Below are 20,498 nucleotides of genomic sequence, written 5' to 3' on the forward strand. Positions count from 1 at the left end.
ACACTCTTGCTAAGCAGTCACGGACGCAGTGAGAACTTTTCAGCGCATGTGAAATAAAGCAAAAGCTCCGATTTTTTAACATGCTTTGGTCGTTGGCAGTGATGCTTATCCACGAAACGGTCATAAATGGTCGGGCAGGTGCCCAGATGAGACTGCTGATTGTCCGTGTCTTCACCGAATGTTGCAATTAAAAAATAAACGACTTCATTAATTTAAAGCTGACCCCACTTTTTGCGATGGCCTTGTATTAACTATATGACGTGCTTGGTCGTAATCTACTTCAAGCTCCCCCCCCCCCCCCCCCCCGGCACCTGAATTTTCTACTTCTTGGCCTTAGGTTCGAACTAATTCGTTTAAGATTCCGAATAAGTTTTTTGAGCGTTCGCGATATTGCGAGGTATTGGGTTTTGGGTTTGCGACCGTACGGCTTCGGACAAGCTGACAAACAAAGTGACTAACAGTCAGCCTGCTTGCATGCGATTCCAAACGAATTGTTCGCATGTTACGAAGTCTCATGCTAATGCGCCGTATCGCGACACACTGGCAGCGTGGTGAAATGTCAATTATGTTTACATGGATGGGCGTCTGCGCCTTCGTCGTCATTGCTGTTTTTATCACGCAGCCCCCCCCCCCTCCCCCCCCCTCCCCCCCCCCTCTACGTCCTGGTGCATATTCGGAGTGGTCGGCTGATGTAAAGTTGCAAGGTAGACGCAGCGTAAACACCCGCTGGTATGTTGAACTGGTATTTCCAGGTGCTCTTCTGAAGTGTAGTCTCGGACTATGATGTTACACTGAACCGGTGAAAAGTTATGATTAGATGGGTATTGATGTGAACGGCAGCGCTTTGAGCCATCTGAACGTGTCTCGAACCCAGCAGCTGTCGGCCTGTTTCCCGACAGTTCAGAGGCCAGCTGTTACCCCCATCTTGGAGCTCATTGGTCAAGGGAAGCCGTGACGTCATTAGCGCCATTAGCGGAAAGCATGATATCTAGGGGTGCGTGGAATACACTATCCGGAGTAGTGTATTTTGCGCGGTTTTGGTGTATTCAACTGCGGATCAGGCGCCGTTGTCTGCCGCATTGGGTCGGATTTGCCGGCCCGTTCAAACGCGCTCGGTGTTTTGTGGCACGAGGTGAATGTGGCTAGTGTTGCCCCCACACAACTGCGTTCTCTCGCACAAAGGAAGCAGGGCGATTGCTGTAAGATAATTGAACGGTTTGTGTTATCAGATAGGTACACATTGTTCCTGATTATGTACAACACTGCGTCCAAAGCGCCTAACAAAAGATGCTTGGGCGCTGAAATGTCTTCTCCAGAGCCGTGATGGAGGCCTAAATCAGCGGAAAATGCAGGCTTTCCATGACTAGCAGCCCATGATAACGAGAAGGCCCAAGAACTGAGAACCCGTAATCGTCCGTATGGGCACAAAATGGCCACAGTAGTCGGCCCGCCCTAAAACTCCAATCAACAACGTAATCGTCCGTAACAGGCGGCTATTTTTCATCCCAAACCTTTTATTTCGACACTTATACTGGGTGCAGGCAGATCACTCTGTGTACTCAGGATCTGATAAGTAGGACTTCATGCATTTGAATCAGGATGTCGCTGTGCGGTTCCTCCACCTGACCGCACTTCACACTCCTTGTGCTTTGTTAGTGCACCTATGAACGCCTTCTTGCCTGGATCTGCCTGGTAAGCTGTTCGTGTCCTTGAAGCCGGGTCGTTTGCTGGCTATGCCGTTATTCCTGTACCTCTGAAATGATACTATTGTTTTCCGTTATCAGTACGGGCTATTTCTGCTAGCTTGTTTATGAGCATGCTATCAGCGTCCTTGAGATCAAAGTCATCTCCAGTCGTTCAGATGTAATTTCAATGTGACGCAAATCTGATGTGGCGAGGGTGCAGGGAAACCGAGACTGAAAAGACGATTAACGGCAAATGTACATGTGGGACGATCAGGTGGATGCAAGCCGTTCACACGAATCACTTCCGCTGAAGTGCTAGAAAATAGGATCTAATCGACGAGGATGCTAGGTATGTAAATCAATGGAGGCATCCTAAATGAATTGCACATGAGTAAGTGCGGCTTTCCCGAACAGTTTAAAAGTAGCTGATGAGTTTTATGCTGAAAATAACCGGCTTCCAATCAGGAGTTACTGACCATGGTACTGACCATGACCATGGTATCAGGAGGTACTGACCATGTAACCATGTGACTCGTTGCCTCCGATGCTGACTTGGAATGTGACCGTGACTGTGACTGCTTGATATCTTCATTTAACCAGTACCTCCCGGTATATTGAGGTGAGCTTATTTGTGAGCACCTCGGACCGTCGAAAAAGCATGAACTCAACGTTTTGGTTGTAATACCAAGCGCAAGGATTTTCGTAGATCACCCCAACGGCTTTCATAGAAACGAGTATTGTTTGGATTGGAACTGAACATATGCTACGACTTTATAAAGCAGCACAAATTCAACATGCCGCTACCCGCTCCAGACGCAAATATTGCTTTGCAGACGGATTTTAAACTGACGGCGTTGTATGTCCCCCAATTGTTGTAATGCTGTGCGTGGGACGAAGTCCAAGACTTCACTTGATTAGTCGATGAAGTGCTTCACGCAGTGGAACCTGACTCACCTTTTCATCTCTTGGTTGCCAAGATTTGGCGTGGAAGGGAGTGGTCCGTCCTAGATATGCGTTGTTTGAAGGTGCCGTGCCGGGCCGCTGTGTCAGACGCAGATGTGCTGGACTCGTACTGACTGTTGGAAGCCTGGCACGGAGCGAGTGACAAGCGCCGAGCCCAACCTGATCTCTTCTTTGAGTTGAGTGAACTTATTTCGAAACGCCCGGGGGCTTTCGGTACATTAAAAGAACGTTTTGCGTTCTGCTCATGTGATCGTCATCAGTTTCGGGCAAACATCTGGCCGGAATATCCACATCAGCCGACCGGACCTGCGGATGAGTACACAGGAAGTCGGTGCCCGCACGGCGGTGCCGGCTTCAGGACTGCCTGGTCCATGTAGCGGAGCATGAACGTCTGCATACGCCGGATTAGCCGCGCGTGTCGCTTCCGCGTCGTGGCTATGCGTATGATACGATTCCTCCACGCGCGTCCATCACACGGCGAGCCGATCGTCCCGAGCGTGCCTGGCGCAAGATCCCTGGCTTCGTGAGTTTGTGTGAGGCGGTTGAAGTTGGCCACCGGCCTGTGAGCTGAGCGTGGCCAGCTCGTGTTTTCTGTAGCTTGACAACGCCGGCGTTCTCTGTGTGATCGGTCGACGCGGTGGCACGAGCGGATCCTGATAAAATTCACCGGGTGGCCGGATATAAACTTTCCAGACGTGCTGTATATGTTTTTTTTAACGGGGAGCTATCTAGTGGATAGGTCAAACTTTCAAGTTGGTTGGGACAGCACAGGAGTGGTGGTGGGGGGGGGGGGGAGAGTCGGGCAGAGTTGCACACCTCCGCTCATCCCCGCCAGTGTTGTGGGTAGGGCGTCTGCCTCCCAGCCCCAGACAAACGGGGGTGCCGGCCAGCACAGCTGGCTGCGCGGCTCCGCGCGCTGTCCTGCAGCGGCACTCGCTGGGTCGTGACGGCGCAGCGTGGACATCACGGTGTGTCGTCACGACGTCACTATGGACACTGTCACGGTCGGCACGTGCGCCGGTTCGGAGGTCAGCAGTGGCTGCCATCGCGATCGCTGCTGCACTTGTGTTATGGCTGTGGTTCGGCAAGAATATTGCACGAGCTGTGTTATGCGGCAACCTGTCGCAAAGAATGCCACATCTGTCGTGGCTGCGGGCATCTCGCAAAGGGGCTGCACTTAGCTTGTCATGCGGCGGCGCCGCCTATAAATCTACCGTTGTGATGCCCGTGCAATGCGATGATCCCGCCAAAACATGCATTTACCCTGTCACGGAGCTGCCTTTTGGGGGCGATTCCCAGCTCGGTGTCCACAAGGCGTCCCTAATCCGACGGGTGATCGGCTGGAAGCGGCGCTCCCTCCCCAGTCCGGACAGGGCCGGTTCCCGTCCGTCGCCGCTGCGACCGCGTGCGCGCCGCAGCCTGCTAGCGCACGCGGGATTATTTACGCCTGTCGCTAATGAAGGATTGAGGGATTGTGCCGAGGCGCGAGCGATCGCGACATTCGGCGACCGCGTTGAAACCGCGTGGGTAGGCAGGTGGGAGTCGGCGGCCGTGCGTGCCGTGCCGTGCCGTGCCGTGCCGTGCCGTGCCGTGCCGTGTTGTACCGTGCCGTGCCGTGCCGTGCCGTGCCGCGTCGTGCAGGCCGCGTCACTGTCACACGTCGGCCAGCTCGCCAGTGCACGCCAGACGGTGAGTGGATGGCCGGATTAGCGTGACGTTTGCGAGCGCCCGCCGCTGAGTTACGACCGGGCCACTGCTCTGTCAATGCATAAATTACCAGCGCCCGTGGACTTTATTCGGCAAAAATGCGGCCGTAACTGCAGCACGCGTTTGACATCTGTTTTGTGTCGGTGGCCGGCGCCGCGTTTACGAGCGGCGGCCGGGGACGGTCGCGAGCGGGGTGTAGCTGCCAGAGGAGGGGGGGGGGGGGGAGAAGCAGACGGACCAGGGGCCGGCGCCGGCGCTGTCCGGCTTCTTCTCTCGTCGCCGGACGAGCGAGTGTCTGGGAGAGTCCGGGCGGTCGGCAGCCGCTGGCCGCGTGTTTATGGAGCGGGTCACGGGTCGGCGCCGGCCGTCATCACTCGGTCCAATCACCGACCAGAGAGCGAGCAAAAACGCCGCCGGACGAGACGCCGTGTTTGGCCGGCGACGGACGAGCGGGCTCCGGTGACGACGGGGACGGTGAGGTGTCGAGGCACGCGCCGCCGACCGCCGGCCGGCCCGCTGCGCCGCCAGGCGCCCGACCGAAGTCGGCTGCCGCGGACTGGTCCTTTGCGGCTGGGGGACTTCGGTGGGAACGGCGGGCGCGGGCGACTCCGACTCCGGGCTGTGTGGCCTGCTGGCTGACGGAGGGATCAGTGACCTCAGGTTGACCTCGGATGACCTCAGCCAGCGCCGGGACACTGCAGGGTGAGCGAACACCGCGGACGACGCTAAGGCAGTGCTCTTCCGTGGATAGGCCAGACCGGGTTAGGACATGGCTAAGCCCTGGCCGGACCCGGTGGACGAAGCCCTGTCCTGACCCGGAGCACGAAGCCCTGTTCTGACTCTCTGGGCAGAGCCCTGTCTTGACCCGCTAGGCGAAGCCCTGTACTGACCCGGCGGACGAAGCCCCGTTCTGACCCGGAAGTCCACGTCTGCCCGGTGTTCTACCCTGTAGGCGAGGCCCGTGGGGTGAGACCACGGTGGCGTCTGATGGACTGTGGGGAGCGGGTCAGACGCAACTGCCGCCCAAGTCTGAGGATGTTTGTACCAGTACGACATATGCGGACACATCGACACCGCGCGTGTCGCTTCCGTACCAGTCTAGCTAGCGGTCAGTGGTTTGTACCAGTACGATATATGCGGACACATCGACATCATGCGTGTCGCTTCCGTACCAGTCTAGCGGTCAGTGGTTCATGCCAGTACGACTTATGCGCACACACCGACACCACGCATTTCGCTTCCGTACCAGTCTAGCGGTCATGGTTGTTGAGGGCTCTGATTGGTAGCTGACTCACGGATTTCTGAAGGCATCGCGCCTGCCCTCCCATTGCCCCACGTGTACCAAGTAAGCCATTACGATACTGGTTATGCTAATAACGGCCCTGCTCTGGGGTTATCTTTGTCGAATCGCGGGTAAAACTCACCCTGGCGCAGCAGCCGTATATTCGCTCCCATCGCGTCTCCGAATTGTAACACTGGTACTGTGCGCATTACGAGGCAGGCACAGATAAATCCAACTTCATCCCGAGTCCATCCTACCATCACAACCAACGGCTTTCAGAATACGACACTTATCTTCAAACCCTCAGTTAGTTCCAGATCAGCATCTTCAAATCATACTATATCTTGATCATTCAGCCACACAAGATGGCACTCGACGCCCTCCCCCCCCCCCCCCCCACAAACAGACACTCGACCGCAACCCGTGGCGGCGGCCGACCGACCGCTGGGGGGCCGCTGATTCTCGGCACGCCCCAGTTGTCGGCCAGAATGCGAAGAAAGCGTAACGGCGAGGCGCGGTTGTGCCGGGCGGCGGGCGCCGCCATTGTGGCGCGTCGGGCCGCATTATGTCCACGTGACGGGCGCACAGGTGGGCGCTTTGTGCGGGCGGCGGCGCGCGGCGGGGCGCTGCGCTCGGCGCCCGGCCGCCCGGAAAATGGGCGCCCTTTGTGCGGCCCGGCCGGCATTGTCCTGCTGATGTTATCGCGGCTTAAATGGACGGCTAAACGGGCCGATATGATCTGACTGAGGCTCGGACGTGTCTCGACGGCGCCGGCCTGTGGGTGAGACGCACGGAGTCTCCCCTCGCCCCCCTCGCTCCCCCTCTCTCTCCCTCTCAGTGCCATCTTTCTATTGTATGCTGCGTCTCCGCTGTGTCATGACTTTCCATCCAGCCATCGCGTCTGGGTGTAATTCTAGCTGTGTATTTGTCCCTAGCGTACTCAGCCTGTTCTGGTGCCGACCATATCTGGAGCTGACCCGAGGTACGACTCGTGGCTCCTCATCTGTCCACGATATCCCATAACGGCAGGCGGCCGGCGCCGCTGACGGCTCGCGGCCGTCGCCGCGCGTCGCGTCGGACCCGGACCCGGCTGCCGGGCCCCGGTCGGGGGTGGCGCCGCCCCCTCCCTCGGCGTCTGTCACCGGCGCCGGCACCGGAACTGGAGCGGCCGGCGCCTATCGCCGCCCGGATCGCCGGCTACCTGGCGGCGATCGGGCGGCAGATAGAGGCGCTGGGCAGGACCGGACCCGGCCGGCCCCGACCCAGAGTCGGCCCGCCCGGTCACCGCCCTGCGGAGCCGGTCCAGATAGGTCACACCAGCGGCGCTGGCGGCGCTGTGGCTGCACACGTGCAGACGCGTATGCAGCAATGTTTCTCTCGAGTACGCATAAAAGTTATACGTCCGGAAAATGTCTTATTCAGGGCTGAACGTTGGTGACAGTTATGCTTCTTAATGATGGGTTATCGGCCGGCACATTTCTGAGGTCCGGTGGTCACTGCTGTCAAAGTCAAGGTCGGCTAGTCGACGCCATGCGGGCACCTTTGGTACAGGGACCGGGTGCTGGGATAATTGTGGAGGAAATAACAGGAGCAGATGATGTAGTTGCCCGTCGTCACCGGCCACGCAGAGTCGTCTCGTCCTCTAGAAACACATGACAGGGTTCCCTCGGCTGGCTGTGCGCCTGTCTCCTGCCGCCACCCACCGACGCCATATCACGAGAGGCCGTGGACCCGCCGCGCCGCTGCGTGTGCGCCGGCTCGGCGGATGACCTCGCGACCCGTGGCGGGTGGTCCGGCGTCGGCAGCTGATCCGCCACGGCGAGGTCGTGCCAGGGCTCGGATAGCCGGCTGGGCCCCAGCGCCCTCAGCTGGGCCCCAGCGCCGCGGCCGCCAGCGGCCAGACGTCCCGCCGCCGGCGACAACCTGCCGTTGCCGCCAGGCTGCCGCCGCTGCCGCCGCCGCCGCCGCCGCCCCCTGAGCGTCGGCCGATGCTGCGCCGCGCAGCATGCTGGCGCCGCGTCCGTAATGAATGGGCCGCCGCGCAGGCCGGCCGGCCAGACGGCGGCTTTTTTGTGCGCGGCCCGCCGGTACCGGTGAACCGTGGGATGGACGATTGCTAAACGGGCGGGCGCGCCGGCGCCGAGCGGTTTGTCAGCGGCGGATGGCGCGCGCCGGGTCTGTGCCGCGCCTCGCACGTCGGCCGCGTCAGTCTCGCGCTTGATGGCACGGCTGATGGGTGCCTGTCAGTACCAGGCTGCCGTGTTGGCACGAGAGCAGGAGACGCGGCCGTCGGCTCCTGGAGACTGCGCTTGACGGAGACCTGGTGATCACCAATCGTCCCCCCAGTGTGTCCGTCGTTTGGGTCCGCTTACTGGCGCACAATGGCTGAAGAGCACTGGCGTCATTCAGCGGATTATGCTGTTGTCAGTCAACCTTTGTCGGGTCGTTCGGCGAGACGACTGCTAATTGACAAGTTCAGTGCATCACCGCGTCCGGCCAGAAGTCTGAGCAGCTCTGCCACTGAGCCGGAGCAGGGCCTCGCCTCCCCGCACTCCGGCTCCGGTCGGCGTGCGGCGCGCGACTGCCGGGCGGGAGCAATCTCGCCGCCCGCCGGTCTGCGGCCGGCCGGCCGACTGAGTGATGCAGATGCGATGCGGCGCCGGCCGCGGCCGCCCGCTGACGGATGGGCCCGATCGCCGCCGACTCGGCCGGCGTTCGGTTCTCACGGCCGGTGTCGACGCGGCCCGGCTGGACGCCGTGTCCGCGGAGGAGCGCAGCGGCTGGACGCCGTGTCCGCGGAGGAGCGCGGCGGCTGGACGCCGTGTCCGCGGAGGAGCGCGGCGGCTGGACGCCGTGTCCGCGGAGGAGCGCGGCGGCTGGACGCCGTATCCTCGGAGGAGCGCGGCGGCTGGACGCCGTGTCCGCGGAGGAGCGCGGCGGCTGGACGCCGTGTCCGCAGAGGAGCGCAGCGGCTGGACGCCGTGTCCGCGGTGGAGCGCGGCGGCTGGACGTCGTGTCCGCGGAGGAGCGCAGCGGCTGGACGCCGTGTCCGCGGAGGAGCGCGGCGGCTGGACGCCGTGTCCGCGGAGGAGCGCAGCGGCTGGACGCCGTGTCCGCGGAGGAGCGCAGCAGTGGACGCCGTGTCCGCGGAGGAGCGCAGTGGCTGGACGCCGTGTACGGTGGCTGGGCGCCGTGTCCGCGGAGGAGCGCAGCGACTGGACGCCGTGTCCGCGGAGGAGCGCAGCAGTGGACGCCGTGTCCGCGGAGGAGCGCGGCGGCTGGACCCCGTGTCCGCGGAGGAGCACAGCAGCTTTGGCGTGTAGCGAAGTCGTCGGCAGCGGTACTGCAACACTATGTGTCATGGCAGTGCTGCTTGGGCACTGAACTGGTAAATGAGCCGGCTTGGGTTTTACGAAACGTCCTCTTTGCCGTCGTCCAAAGTGTTTGTGAAGCATTCCTCGCCCTTGGCGTGCTTTACAACGCATCTGTCGTACGTCGGCAGCCACGGTTTGGCTCAAACCATCATTGGCCCATGGAGCCTGGTAGCCGGTATTCATACTGCAGCCAGGTGCTCGAATCACCCGACGGGGGACGCATGCAACTTTTCAGGCCGCGTTCGGCGAGCCAGGCCTTTGTCGGCTCGCCGTCACAGGCAAAGCCATGGCAGCTTACGCGGTGGGCTCTGTACCGTTTGCTGGTACCCGATATGTTCAGCACGGCGTGCTGCCGGCTGGGTCGGGCCGGGCCGGGCTGGGCCGGGCCGGGCCGCCCCCGCCGGCGCCGGTAATGAGCCGGCCGAGTGATCCGGTGCGGCGCGGCGCCCGCGGCGGCAGCTCACCGCGACACGTGCCGCCGGCCGGCCGGCGGGCGGTCCCAATCCCATCAAGTGGCGGCCGTACATCAGCCTGTCGTCGGACTTCGATCGGCGCCGGCCCGGCTGAATTAACGCCGCGCCCTAATGGCCCGCCGACGGACGGACGGACGGACGGGGCCCGCTCGCCCAGCCACGCGCCGCCGGCCGGCCGCACCGGGCCGCCCACCACCTGCCGGGCGGCGCTCGACGGACCCGCCGCGTCGGTCTCCGGACCCGTCGGGTCGGGCTGCAGCGGGCGGGGCGGGACTGGGCCGGGTCGGGCCATACCCTGGCAGAGTGGGCCCCGGTAACCGGGATGTCGCTCCTCACTGGACCACACCCCAGCAGAGTGGGCCCCGGGAACCGGGGTGTCGCTCCTCACTGGACCACACCCCAGCAGAGTGGGCCCTGTGAGCCGGGGGTGTCGATCCTCACCGGGCCTTTCCGGGCTGGTTGTAGAGCTCCAGAAAATGCTGACCAGCAGAAGGGGGCGCGATGGACTGGCGGGTGACCGTGGCGCAAGGGCCAGGGTGTATGTGCGTGGCTTGGGACCGGCCTGATCGGCATGTGGCAGGACTGACCCCTCTGCGGGTTTGGCTCGTTTAGAAGTAGGGCAGAAACGGGCGCTGCCCTGAGTTGTCGATCAAGTAACGACTGATCCCCGGCCGACCTTGTCCATGGCACGACGCGGACGTGACGTGTGTGACAACGTCTTGGCAGCAGCGTCATACAGCTGCTCCAGCTCCTTGACATCACGCCCGGTGGCGCCCCTGCGCGTCAGCTGGCGGCTGACGGCCGGCGGCGTCACCTCTCCAGCAGCGGAGCTCCGTTGGGCGTCGCCGCTGCCGTCTGGTGACGGCCGACGGCGTCACCCCTCCAGCAGCGGAGCTCCGCTGGGCGGCACCGCTGCCGTCTGGTGACGGCCGGCGGCGTCACCTCTCCAGCAGTGGAGTTCCGTTGGGCGGCACCGCTGCCGTCTGGTGACGGCCGGCGGCGTCACTCCTCCAGCAGTGGAGCTCCGCTGGGCGGCACCGCTGCCATCTGGTGACGCCGACCGCCCGTCTTCAGTGCCATCAGAGTGGCGACGTCGGCTCGGCTCCCGCGTGACGATACATGGCGTCGTCGCTTTACTGTGTTGTACAGCGGCGGCTCGCCAAGAATGCCAGATCTGTCATGGCTACGGCCATCTCGCAGCGATGCCGCACTTACCGTGTAATGCATCAGCCCCGCCGCGCCGCCGCTCGGCGTCGTCGCTCTCGGAGCCGGTAATGACGGCTCGGTTTACGAGCGAGTCGATGGCGCCATTTCCGCACGTCGCTGCCACCTCGTCGGCGCAGGATTTACGGCCGCTCGTTACTCCCCCTCCCGCATGTGCCCCCTCCCCTCTCGCACGACTCGGCTGTCGGGCGTGATCTGGTTAGTGTTGCAGGTGGTGCAATGGGTCGACTGTTGTCGGCTATCGTCGCACTATCATGTCGTTGCTGGTTGGCCTGCTTCTGCTTCGGGCAGTGGGCTCACCGGCCGCCGTCACGTGTGGTGCAGGGGTGGTGTAGTCGGGAAGCGCTCCCCAGGCTGCTTTATGGTCATTTCCGGAACAGTTCAGAAGTTACGTTCGCGACAGTGGACCCGTGCATGCGTGGTTGGGTTGGAGAGAGCTCTTCCATAAGTCAGCTTTGATTAACGAATGTCAGCCGCACAGCTTCTGTGGAATTCGACGACCGCATCTGCGGTATTTTGCTAGCAGCTACGCCATCTTAACCAAATGGGCTCCGGCGAGCTCATATGTGGCTTGTTGGGACTCGTACTGATACGTCACGCGTGAGTTATGGCTGATGTTGAGTTGGTGAGAAACATTCACGTGACGTATTAAGTAATTTTGGGTAGGTGATAGTTTGCTTGCTTGTGTTCAGTCGTGAGTAAATTCGATGACACGCCCTGATTTGGTACCGCTCACCCATCAAACGATGTCATGGAATCTAACGAATGTCGAATTTGTGGAAAGAGAGCGCATGCCATCTACATATCAGGTTTGTTTACATGAATCTTAAGCATTTTGCTGAATGCAAGCATCTTTTCATGAAGAGGTTAGGACGGAAATATACTGCCTTGATCCCTCGGATGTCTTAAAGGCAGCAGCACGGTGCACCCACTTGGGCTGCCCCCTTCAACATTCGATCGTGTGGTCATTACGGATTTCTCACAAGACATGATTGCGCTGTTTTCTTATCGCTTAAACCTGTAGTTAATGGGTTTGGTCAACGAGGCACCGGTCTAGCGAAGCGCCACGCCATCGCCCACGGCTGACCCCGCGCTGCTGACGTCTGATGTCACTGTCTCTGTGGTTGCTGCAGGTGCTACGCTACTGTGACCACGTGCACGGCAAATGGCACTTCACGGAGATCCGGGCCATCTTCTCGCGCCGCTACCTGCTGCAGAACACGGCCATCGAGATATTCCTCGCCTCCAGAAGTGAGTGCCCCGCCCGGCGGGTCGTGCTACCGCACCCGCAACCGTGTCCGTGCACCCGCACCCGCAACCGTGTCCGTGCACCCGCACCCCAACACCCGCAGTCGGAGGCAACCGGTCGCCGCAGCTGGCAGGCTCGGCCGCTCACCAGCTTATGCAGCGGCCATCGTGGAGCTGGCTGGCACCAGGACGCCCGGAGAGTGTGGTGACGGTGGCTGGTACCGGGGTGTCCGGAGAGTGTGGTGACGGTGGCTGGTACCAGGGCGTCCGGAGAGTGTGGTGACGGTGGCTGGTACCGGGGTGTCCGGAGAGTGTGGCGACGGTGGCTGGCACCAGGGGGTCCGGAGAGTGTGGTGACGGTGGCTGGTACCAGGGCGTCCGGAGGGTGTGGCTGGCACCAGGGCGTCCGGAGAGTGTGGTGACGGTGGCTGGCACCAGTGTGTCCGGAGAGTGTGGTGACGGTGGCTAGTACCAGGGTGTCCGGAGAATGTGGTGACGGTGGCTGTTGCCAGGGTGTCCGGAGAGTGGCTGGGCCAGGGCGTCCGGAGAATGTGGTGACGGTGGTCTCACGCCGCATGTGAGCGCTGTCCGGACGCGTGCTCCGCGCAGTTTGCCGCGTCGACACGGACAAATAGTCCGGAGCACGTTCGGTGATCTCCGGCTCCGGATCTGACCTCCGGATCCGGGTCCAGATCCAACGGTGCGAAGCTCCAGCCCGATCCCAGGCGGATCCCGAGCTGACGACCGGCCTGTCTCGGACCATGTCCATGTCAGATCCCAGCGGCGCCCACTCCTCCCACCTTTCAGAGTGACGTCCGGCTCCTGAGACGACTCCCGTGGCTTCCGCCCCTGCTGAGTCGTCTCTGATACCCCGCTGCCCACCGCCCGCGCGGTCTTCCGTCCGTCCCGGGCATGCGGTGGCGATGGTGACGGCGGCGCTCGGCGACGGCCGCGCCCGGCGAGCCCACCCAGGCCCGCCGCGCCGGACGCCGGACAGGCCGGCGCGGCAAAAACAAACAGCGCGCGGTTTTTATGCGCCGGGGCGGCCTCCGGCGGCGCGCGGTTTTTACGCGCGCCGCCGGCCGGACCGCGCAGTTCTGTCGGATGGCGGTGATGGGTTCGGCGGAGCACCGCGCGGGAGACACGGGTGATGTCTTGTGGGCGGCGGGCTTGACGAAGGCCGCTGATGGGGCTGTGCAGCGAACGCTGGGCGCAGAAACCTGCTGGAGGGCGCTCGCGCCGGGCAGGGGAGGGAATTGGAGCATCTCTTGTTCTTACGGGAACGCCACGCACGGCTCTTCGAGCTGCCTCAGTGAGTGCCAGCGATGACATGGGTGACAAAGGCGCCTCGAGACTATGCTGCAACCGAAATTCGGACTCGTACTCCCACGGGAGAGCTGTGGACGCTGGCTACCAGACGATCACGCACCGCGGCTGATGCAGCCCCATGGGATTTTGCAGTGGTCTTGGAATGGTGCCGTCTTCTAGTTGTCGCTTTGGTCGGGTATTCGCGGGCTAGCAGTCGACCTGCGACCCAGCCTTGGGCTGTCCTATCCAGCATACTACTACTACCCCGATCCTGCACTTGTCCTGCCCAGCATCTGACTACCACCGCGATCCTGAACCCGTTCTGCCAAGCATCTGATTACCACCCCGATCCTGGACCTGTCCTAGCCATCATCTGACCTTTGACCCAGTCCTGGACCTGTCCTGGTCAGCATCTGAGCTCCGGCCCGGTCCTGAACCTGTCCAGCTCAGCACGTGACGTCTGGCCCGGCCGGGGTCGTGTTCCCCATCCACCAGTGACTACCCGGCGGGCCACAGCAAACACGGTGACTGGCTGACGCGGCACCCGGCCGGCCCTGTCCAGCTGGCTCGGAGATGGCCTCCGAGCCGCCGCCGCTCCGTGTTACCACCGCCGTCGCTCCATGTTACCGCCGTCGCTCCGTGTTACCACCGCCGCTCCGCGCTACCACCGCCGCTCCGTGTTACCACCGCCGTCGCTCCGTATTAACGGCGCCGGTCCGTGTTACCGCCGCCGCTCTGTGTTACCGGCACCGCTCCGTGTTACCACCGCTGCTACGTGTTACCGCCGTCGTCGCTCCGTGTTACCACCGCCGTCGCTCCGTGTTACCGTCCCTTCGTGTTACCGCCGCCGCTCCGTGTTACACTGCCGTCGCTCCGTGTTACAGCCGCCGCTCCGCGTTTCCGCCGCCCCGTGTTTCCGCCGCCCCGTGTTACCGCCGCTCCGTGTTACTGCAGCCGCTCCGTGTTATCGCCGCTCTGTGTTACCGCCTTGCCATTCGACGGGTTCGACAGTAAATGTCGGGCGCCGATAACGGTACCTATTCGAAGTAATTCGCATTAACTGTCAATGACTTTGTCCCACTGATGTAGACAGTCGCAATGCGTCACGCCGGTTACAAAGTAAAGCAACACCTTGGTGTTCGCGTCTCTCGAGCTCACGTCTCAAAATAATAACCGGGACTTGGGCTGCTACGTCCCATGAGCCTTCGGTGGTGCAGGGCTTCGTTTAGTGTCGAATTTCTGGACAGGACCTTTGCGCACTATCGTCCAAGGTGTGATTGTTCAAAGCTCCAAATAATGGTGGGGATGATGAATAGATGGAGATGGGGAAAAGAAAAAAGCTTGGGTTCCAAATGGTTTATTTACTATCAGCAAAGTCTCTTTGAAATGCATGTGACTGTCTCTTAGCATGACGGACTGTCTTGCGACGCGGCTGCCATGTGGTGAAAGCAGTCCTTCCGTCGTCATATGGGACTGGACCCCTGCCGGTGGAGTTCCGGCAAAACCAAACTACGCTGCAGTTCTCTCCGTACTAGTCCAGCCCGCATCAACCTTTTGGTCGACGTGGCCGGTTTGTCGCCGTGCCGTGCCGTGCCGCGCCGTGCCGCGCCGTGCCGTGCCGTGCCGTGCCGTGCCGTGCCGTGCCGTGCCGTGCCGTGCCGTGCCGTGCCGTGCCGTGCTGCGCCATGCCGCGCCATGACGTGCCACGCCTTGCCGTGCCGTGCCGTGCCGTGCCGTGCCGTGCCGTGCCGTGTCGGGCCGACAGTGCCGGCCGTTCTCAGCGGTCCCCTCCCCGTCACGGCCTTGACACGCCGACTGTGGCCCGCAGCCTCCGTCATGTTCAACTTCCCCGACTCGGCCACGGTAAAGAAGGTGATCAAGGTGTTGCCGCGGGTCGGCGTCGGCGTCAAGTACGGCATTCCGCAGACCAGGTGAGACCTCATCAGCTGCTGCCGGAGCGGGGAGCAGACCGACCACTGCTGAGGTTCGGAAAGCGGAGACGAATCCACTCGGTTCTAATGCGCGCATTGCGTTCCCCATAAGCGACAGAGAACGAGCCGTCAGCGACACGTTCTGTTCGCCGCTCCCTTGAAAGCAGAAGTAATGCAACATCAGCCAATGTTGATCTGTGGTTTCTCAGCGCGATTTCGAAAGCGCGTAAGCTCGTAGTTTGACGAACCGAGGCGTGGGTATGGCGCGGTGACGGGAGCCGGCGGCGGAGGCGGGCAGCAGATGGCGGCCGCGCGCCCGCCGCCCCGGGCCACGAATCAGCCGCGACGAGATGACGATTTGTTTTGGTCGGCCGGAGATAAATGTGACGTCGTCGCTGATGATGAACGATGGTGGCGGCTGGACGCCGGCGCGCCTGCCCACCCCGCCCGCCCCCCGACCCGGCTGCGCACGCCCCCCCCCCCCCCGGCCGTTCGGGCGGGGCGCGAGCTCTTGTGCTGCTCCCACCGCAGCTGGCGGCACCGGCGGCCGAGGAATAAATGTCCTCGGTGAAGGGGCGTAAAGCAGGAGAAGTGGCCTGCGCTGTGGATGTTTGCAACTGCGCTGTGCTGGCACCCGTGTGCGTGGAGCCCAGCTTGGAGCTTATAAGGCGTCGTTTGGAAATAATTTTATTGAAATTGCAATGTCTCCGTCATGATCTTTGGAAGGTTTCTGTCTGCATGGCAAAAGGTAGTTTCCCATGCCCGTGTCTTAAACAAGGAGTACCCGGTTAAGCAATCGAATGGGGTCCATTTCCCAGAAGGCTATTCATCGTGCTGAGTTCCTATGGAATTTTTCCAGAAGTTGGAAATTGTTTCGGAGGAAAATTCTGAACTTGTTCGGGAGTTCAGGTCTCCAATATCCCGGGCATGACGTCACACTGCGAACCGGCAGCCCCGTTCAAAACGCCGTTTTTGGAAGCAGCACTGGTGCGAGCGAGGCGACAGGCTGAGCGAGTCTGACGTCAGCGGCCGGGAAGTGTGGCGGCTTCCGCGGGCCGACCCGGCCGTCACGCCCGTAACGCCCGTAACGCCCGTAACGCCCGTAACGCTCTCGACAGCCTCCAGGGTTTGCTCCTACTGATCGCACAGACATGAAGTTTTCAGCAGCGAGTCGCACAATTTTTTAACGCCGTGTAATATTTCAGAGCGTCATATTCTAAAAAGGCCTCAATTTAGGTTGTTTGATCAGGCGACGTATCTCTGTAAGTTTGTGCTGGCGCCGCTGTTTCCCTTCACCCCCGATTGACCGGGAAAGCGCACAGTTATCCGTTGGGGAGAAACCTGAAGGGCGCGGGCTTGAGACAGGTCCTGACCTCTGGCCAGGCGTCGTAGCGAGATGGTTTGACTGATGCGGACAGAGGAAAAATCCAACTGTCACGCTTGCAAAACTGTGGAGCCGTGTCCAGACACAATCACGCGTAATCGTGGGCAAATCATGGACCCACACATTTCCTGTGGTGGAAGCATTTATTTCCGTTCTCGGCAATCTAGACAGGCCGATACATAGAGCCAGCTGTACAAAGTGCCGGCTTGCGAGTCATATAGCGATGTGATCGCTGCGCACAGGTGCGCGCGTGATAATCCTTTGCCACCTCTTCCGAAAGTGGCCTCAAATGCGACTCGCTGTAGCTACAGCAAGGCAGGTTGGTCAATGAACACTATGTAGGCACATGGTCCAGTGCACTGTGACCGGCGTCCAGCCAACATATTGCGACTGTTTCCAACAGTTTCCACACGGTCTCCAAAAGGTAAACTATTTCGAGTTATTTCACCTGGTCCATCAGATTGTGAGGCCGGGCCCGAGCTAACCACTACTCCATGCATAGTCAATGTTTCCCTTGAGGAGCTTGACCAGCAAGACGGAGGAGATGGCTGGGCTTCCACGGCTTCGGTCGTCACTGACAGGCGACCGGGCGGGGGGGGGGGGGAGGGGACGACCGGCGGACTAGGCTTCCGAGGAGGGGGAGGGGGGGAGAGTCGAGCCGACCGCCGCTGCTGATGACGGGACCGACAGGGCTGGGCCGGCGGCCGGAGGAACATTCCGCTGTGTCTGGTGCAGCCCGGTGCAAGCAGATACGCACAGAGACGTGGGCTGCATCCATCACCACCGCCGATCCCCACGCTGGCTATGCTGGCAGAACTCTTCCGTGTGGTGGACCGTGAACGGTTGCACGAAAGGACCGTGCAAGAACCTCGTTTGTGTTGGTTGCTGTTCTTTTAATCAGTGATTACCCGGTTGATGTTTTATGCACTGGGTTGGAGTTAACGTCATGTTGGCAAGTGTGCTGTTTGCTTAATGGTGTGAGCTTGTTCGTGATGTCGTTAATTATTTAGTGGTGCGCTCGCTTCCAATTCATGTGGGAGTAACCTCAGCCAGCAACCACCGTTCTTACACCCGGGATGTTTACATATGTCGTAAACGGACCACTAACTGACGGAGCGCGGCTGTGGCGCTGACCGCGGCGCCGCTGCTCGGCAGGCGGGCGTCCATGATGGCGCCGCGTCAGCTGTTCCGCGCCTCCAACATGGTGCAGAAGTGGCAGCGACGCGAGATCTCCAACTTCGAGTACCTCATGTTCCTCAACACCATCGCCGGTGAGTGCGGCGTCCGTCCGCCCGCCGACGCGCGGCCGGCCGGTCGTCATGGCGACGGCGAGCGACTCCAATGGCGCGTCGCCTCGCCCTGCAAGGCTCCGCCCGCCCGCTGCGCCGGCCGACCGACGAGCCGGGAGCGCAACACGCGGAACCGGCCGACGCCGAGGGCTATTACACGCGAGGCGCTGTCTGGTGGCCAGGTGTGTTATACCAAATTGGGGGGGGGGGGGGACGGGGGTAATGAAGACGCCTCAGCAGAATTTCCGCGCACCGCGCCGAAACGAGACCGTAACGGCGCTCCCAGCTCGCGGTAAACGTTATGTCTCGGTTATGAGCCCGAACGCCCCATAACCGCAGGTAACGCGCTGGGCAGCCATGTAGCGGCCCCTTTTAATCACTTAGCTGCGGCCGGCGGTGCCGTAACCGCGCTCATCGCCGCGATAACTCAGGCGGACGGCGCTCGGACGCGCCGGCCGCTCGCCGCTTCCCGGCGGAACAATGAGCTGCGGCTGCGCGCCGTGCCGTACCGGGCGGGCGGCGCGGCGGCGCGGCGGCGCCGGCGGCGTCATGGCCGCGGCCGTGGCCTCCTGTCGCGCGCAATGGAGCCGTCAGCAGCGCTGCGTTAGTTACGGCGCTGCCTGCACTCGGCTGCCGGCTAATTGGCGGGTGCAGGCCGGCCGGCGCCGGTGGTCGGCCGGCCGGCGCCGGGCAGCACCGGCGCCGGGCGGGCGGGCGCGCCGGGACGCGTGTCACGTCCGCGGCAGAGGGCGGCGCCGGTGGGCAGTGTGTGACGGGGTCAGCGCGGGCGGCGCTCGCACTGCCGTGACGGCGGCCCGACGGCCAGGCGGCTGCTGCTCCTGTTAACGCGGCAGTCGACCCTGGACCGCCGTGGAAGAGCTCATCCCGACCCATACTGGCGCCGTATTCTGGTGTTGACAGTAAACAGGCCTCTTGTAAGACCTTAGGCAGCTCATGTCATAGCAGCTGGACAGCAGTTGGGGGCATTTGGGTCATTTCGTACCAAAGCGTAGTCGAAAAATACATTCGCTGTAGTTGTAGATATTTGCCAGGCGTGACTGCGTGACCCTGCACCGTCATGTTTGACTCCCAGTTACTATTCCAGACCGGTTTCTGGTCCTATGAGCTGTTCAAAACCTGCTGGGAATAAAAGACCGTAATGGTGATTCGTGAACCCGAACTCGGTCCCCCATCAGCCTTTTACCCGTGATGATCAAATCAAGCAGATGTCCCTAAGGCATGCTAAACTGCTCGGTATGTCCTGCAGATGATGCGCAGTAATAGGCTCACGGCCGGCTCTTGTTAAGCTTATGACCTCAGTGGCTGATGGGTACGGGCTGTGTTCAGGTCGGACGTACAACGACCTGAACCAGTACCCGGTGTTCCCGTGGGTCATCACCAACTACGAGTCGCCCGAGCTCGACCTCAGCCTGCCCAGCAACTACCGCGACCTTTCCAAGGTCAGTCTCACGTGGCGCACGCTCGTGCCGCTCGGGCTGTCCGAGGCCACGTGTTACGTGCTGTCAGCTGTTGCGGAGCGGTGTGGTCCCAGCTTTCCAGAGTGATGTCAACGATGCTTGTTTTCAGCTGTTTGAAGTTTTCAACTGATCATTGGTCACCAGATTTGCTTAGGATGGTCTGGGTCCGTATGTGACAATCTTTGACGGGTTTGTTCACATTCCACCTCGGCGATCATGGTTTTCTTCTGCGTTTCCTCGCATTGGTTTACAAACATGCAGCTGCTTCCTTGATGTCCGCTTCTCCTGGAATCCGGGGCAGCGTGTGCACTGATGTATTGCAACCGGTTTCGGGGACGTATTTTTCCGTGACAGTTGAGTCCGTCGCGTTTGCTTTATGTCGCACATTCTTTCGGGTGGCGAGCGTGCGTTCGAATGACGCTGGCACACATCGATGTCGGTACTTCAAAACCCGGTTTGCGGTGAAAAGATTTGTTTGGCACCGTTACGGCGTCTGGAAAAGATGTTATCTTTACAGAAAATATTTTCAGGTTTAGTGCGTTGTCACGCCCATTAGTGTATATTTCTACTCTATCCAGCCGTCGTTACGCTTTAACAATGAGACCATCATTCAAAGCTGCGTGTAGCGTGGCTTCCGCCTGTCTATGATTCGGAATGCCAGTCGGTCTGTCTTTGCGATTGCCGGCCGGTCTGTCATAGAGCGTGTCAGTGCGTGACCTCATCAGGAATGTCAGCCATGTCAGGCGGGCATGACATTGCGCGCGCCCGTCAGTGAGTGGCGGGCAGTGTCAGCCAGTCACCACAGACGTCCCGATGCATCGTTGGGGCGTTTCAGTCGTCAGTGGGAATGTCCGTGAGCAGTTCATTGTGGACGTCCGTCACCGGGCCGATGGCAGTCTCTTCGGGGTGTCGGCGTCGCCGCCGGCCTGTCGTCGGGGCCAGGCCATTAGGCCGCCGGCCGGATGGCCACAATGTATTGTTATTAGGCTCGCAATATGCCAAACAGCCGGCTGTAATGAACGTGGCACTCACTCGCTCCCCGCGAACGCAAATAAACGGTCACCGCAGTATGTCCACCGCGCCTGGTGTTCGAGCTGCCCCCCCCCCCCTTACACACCCATCTCCGCAGCTGACCCCCCCCCCCCCCTGTCC

At 61.2% G+C, this 20,498-nt stretch overlaps 1 protein-coding gene across 1 annotated transcript in view; it reads left to right on the top strand.

Annotated features, from left to right (window-relative positions):
* The window catches only part of LOC119108008 (neurobeachin-like), a gene marked incomplete at its 5' end in the record, with an annotated part of 139,363 nt that overhangs the window by 87,527 nt on the left and 31,338 nt on the right, over positions 1-20,498 (top strand). The window contains 4 exon segments of the mRNA XM_037231593.1: positions 11,842-11,959; positions 15,093-15,195; positions 17,735-17,850; positions 19,216-19,328. Of these exon segments, the coding sequence (XP_037087488.1) occupies positions 11,842-11,959; positions 15,093-15,195; positions 17,735-17,850; positions 19,216-19,328 (450 nt within the window).

Source organism: Pollicipes pollicipes, unplaced genomic scaffold (assembly GCF_011947565.3).
Source record: "Pollicipes pollicipes isolate AB1234 unplaced genomic scaffold, Ppol_2.1 Scaffold_6686;HRSCAF=7923_pilon_pilon_pilon, whole genome shotgun sequence".
NCBI lineage: Eukaryota > Metazoa > Arthropoda > Thecostraca > Pollicipedomorpha > Pollicipedidae > Pollicipes > Pollicipes pollicipes.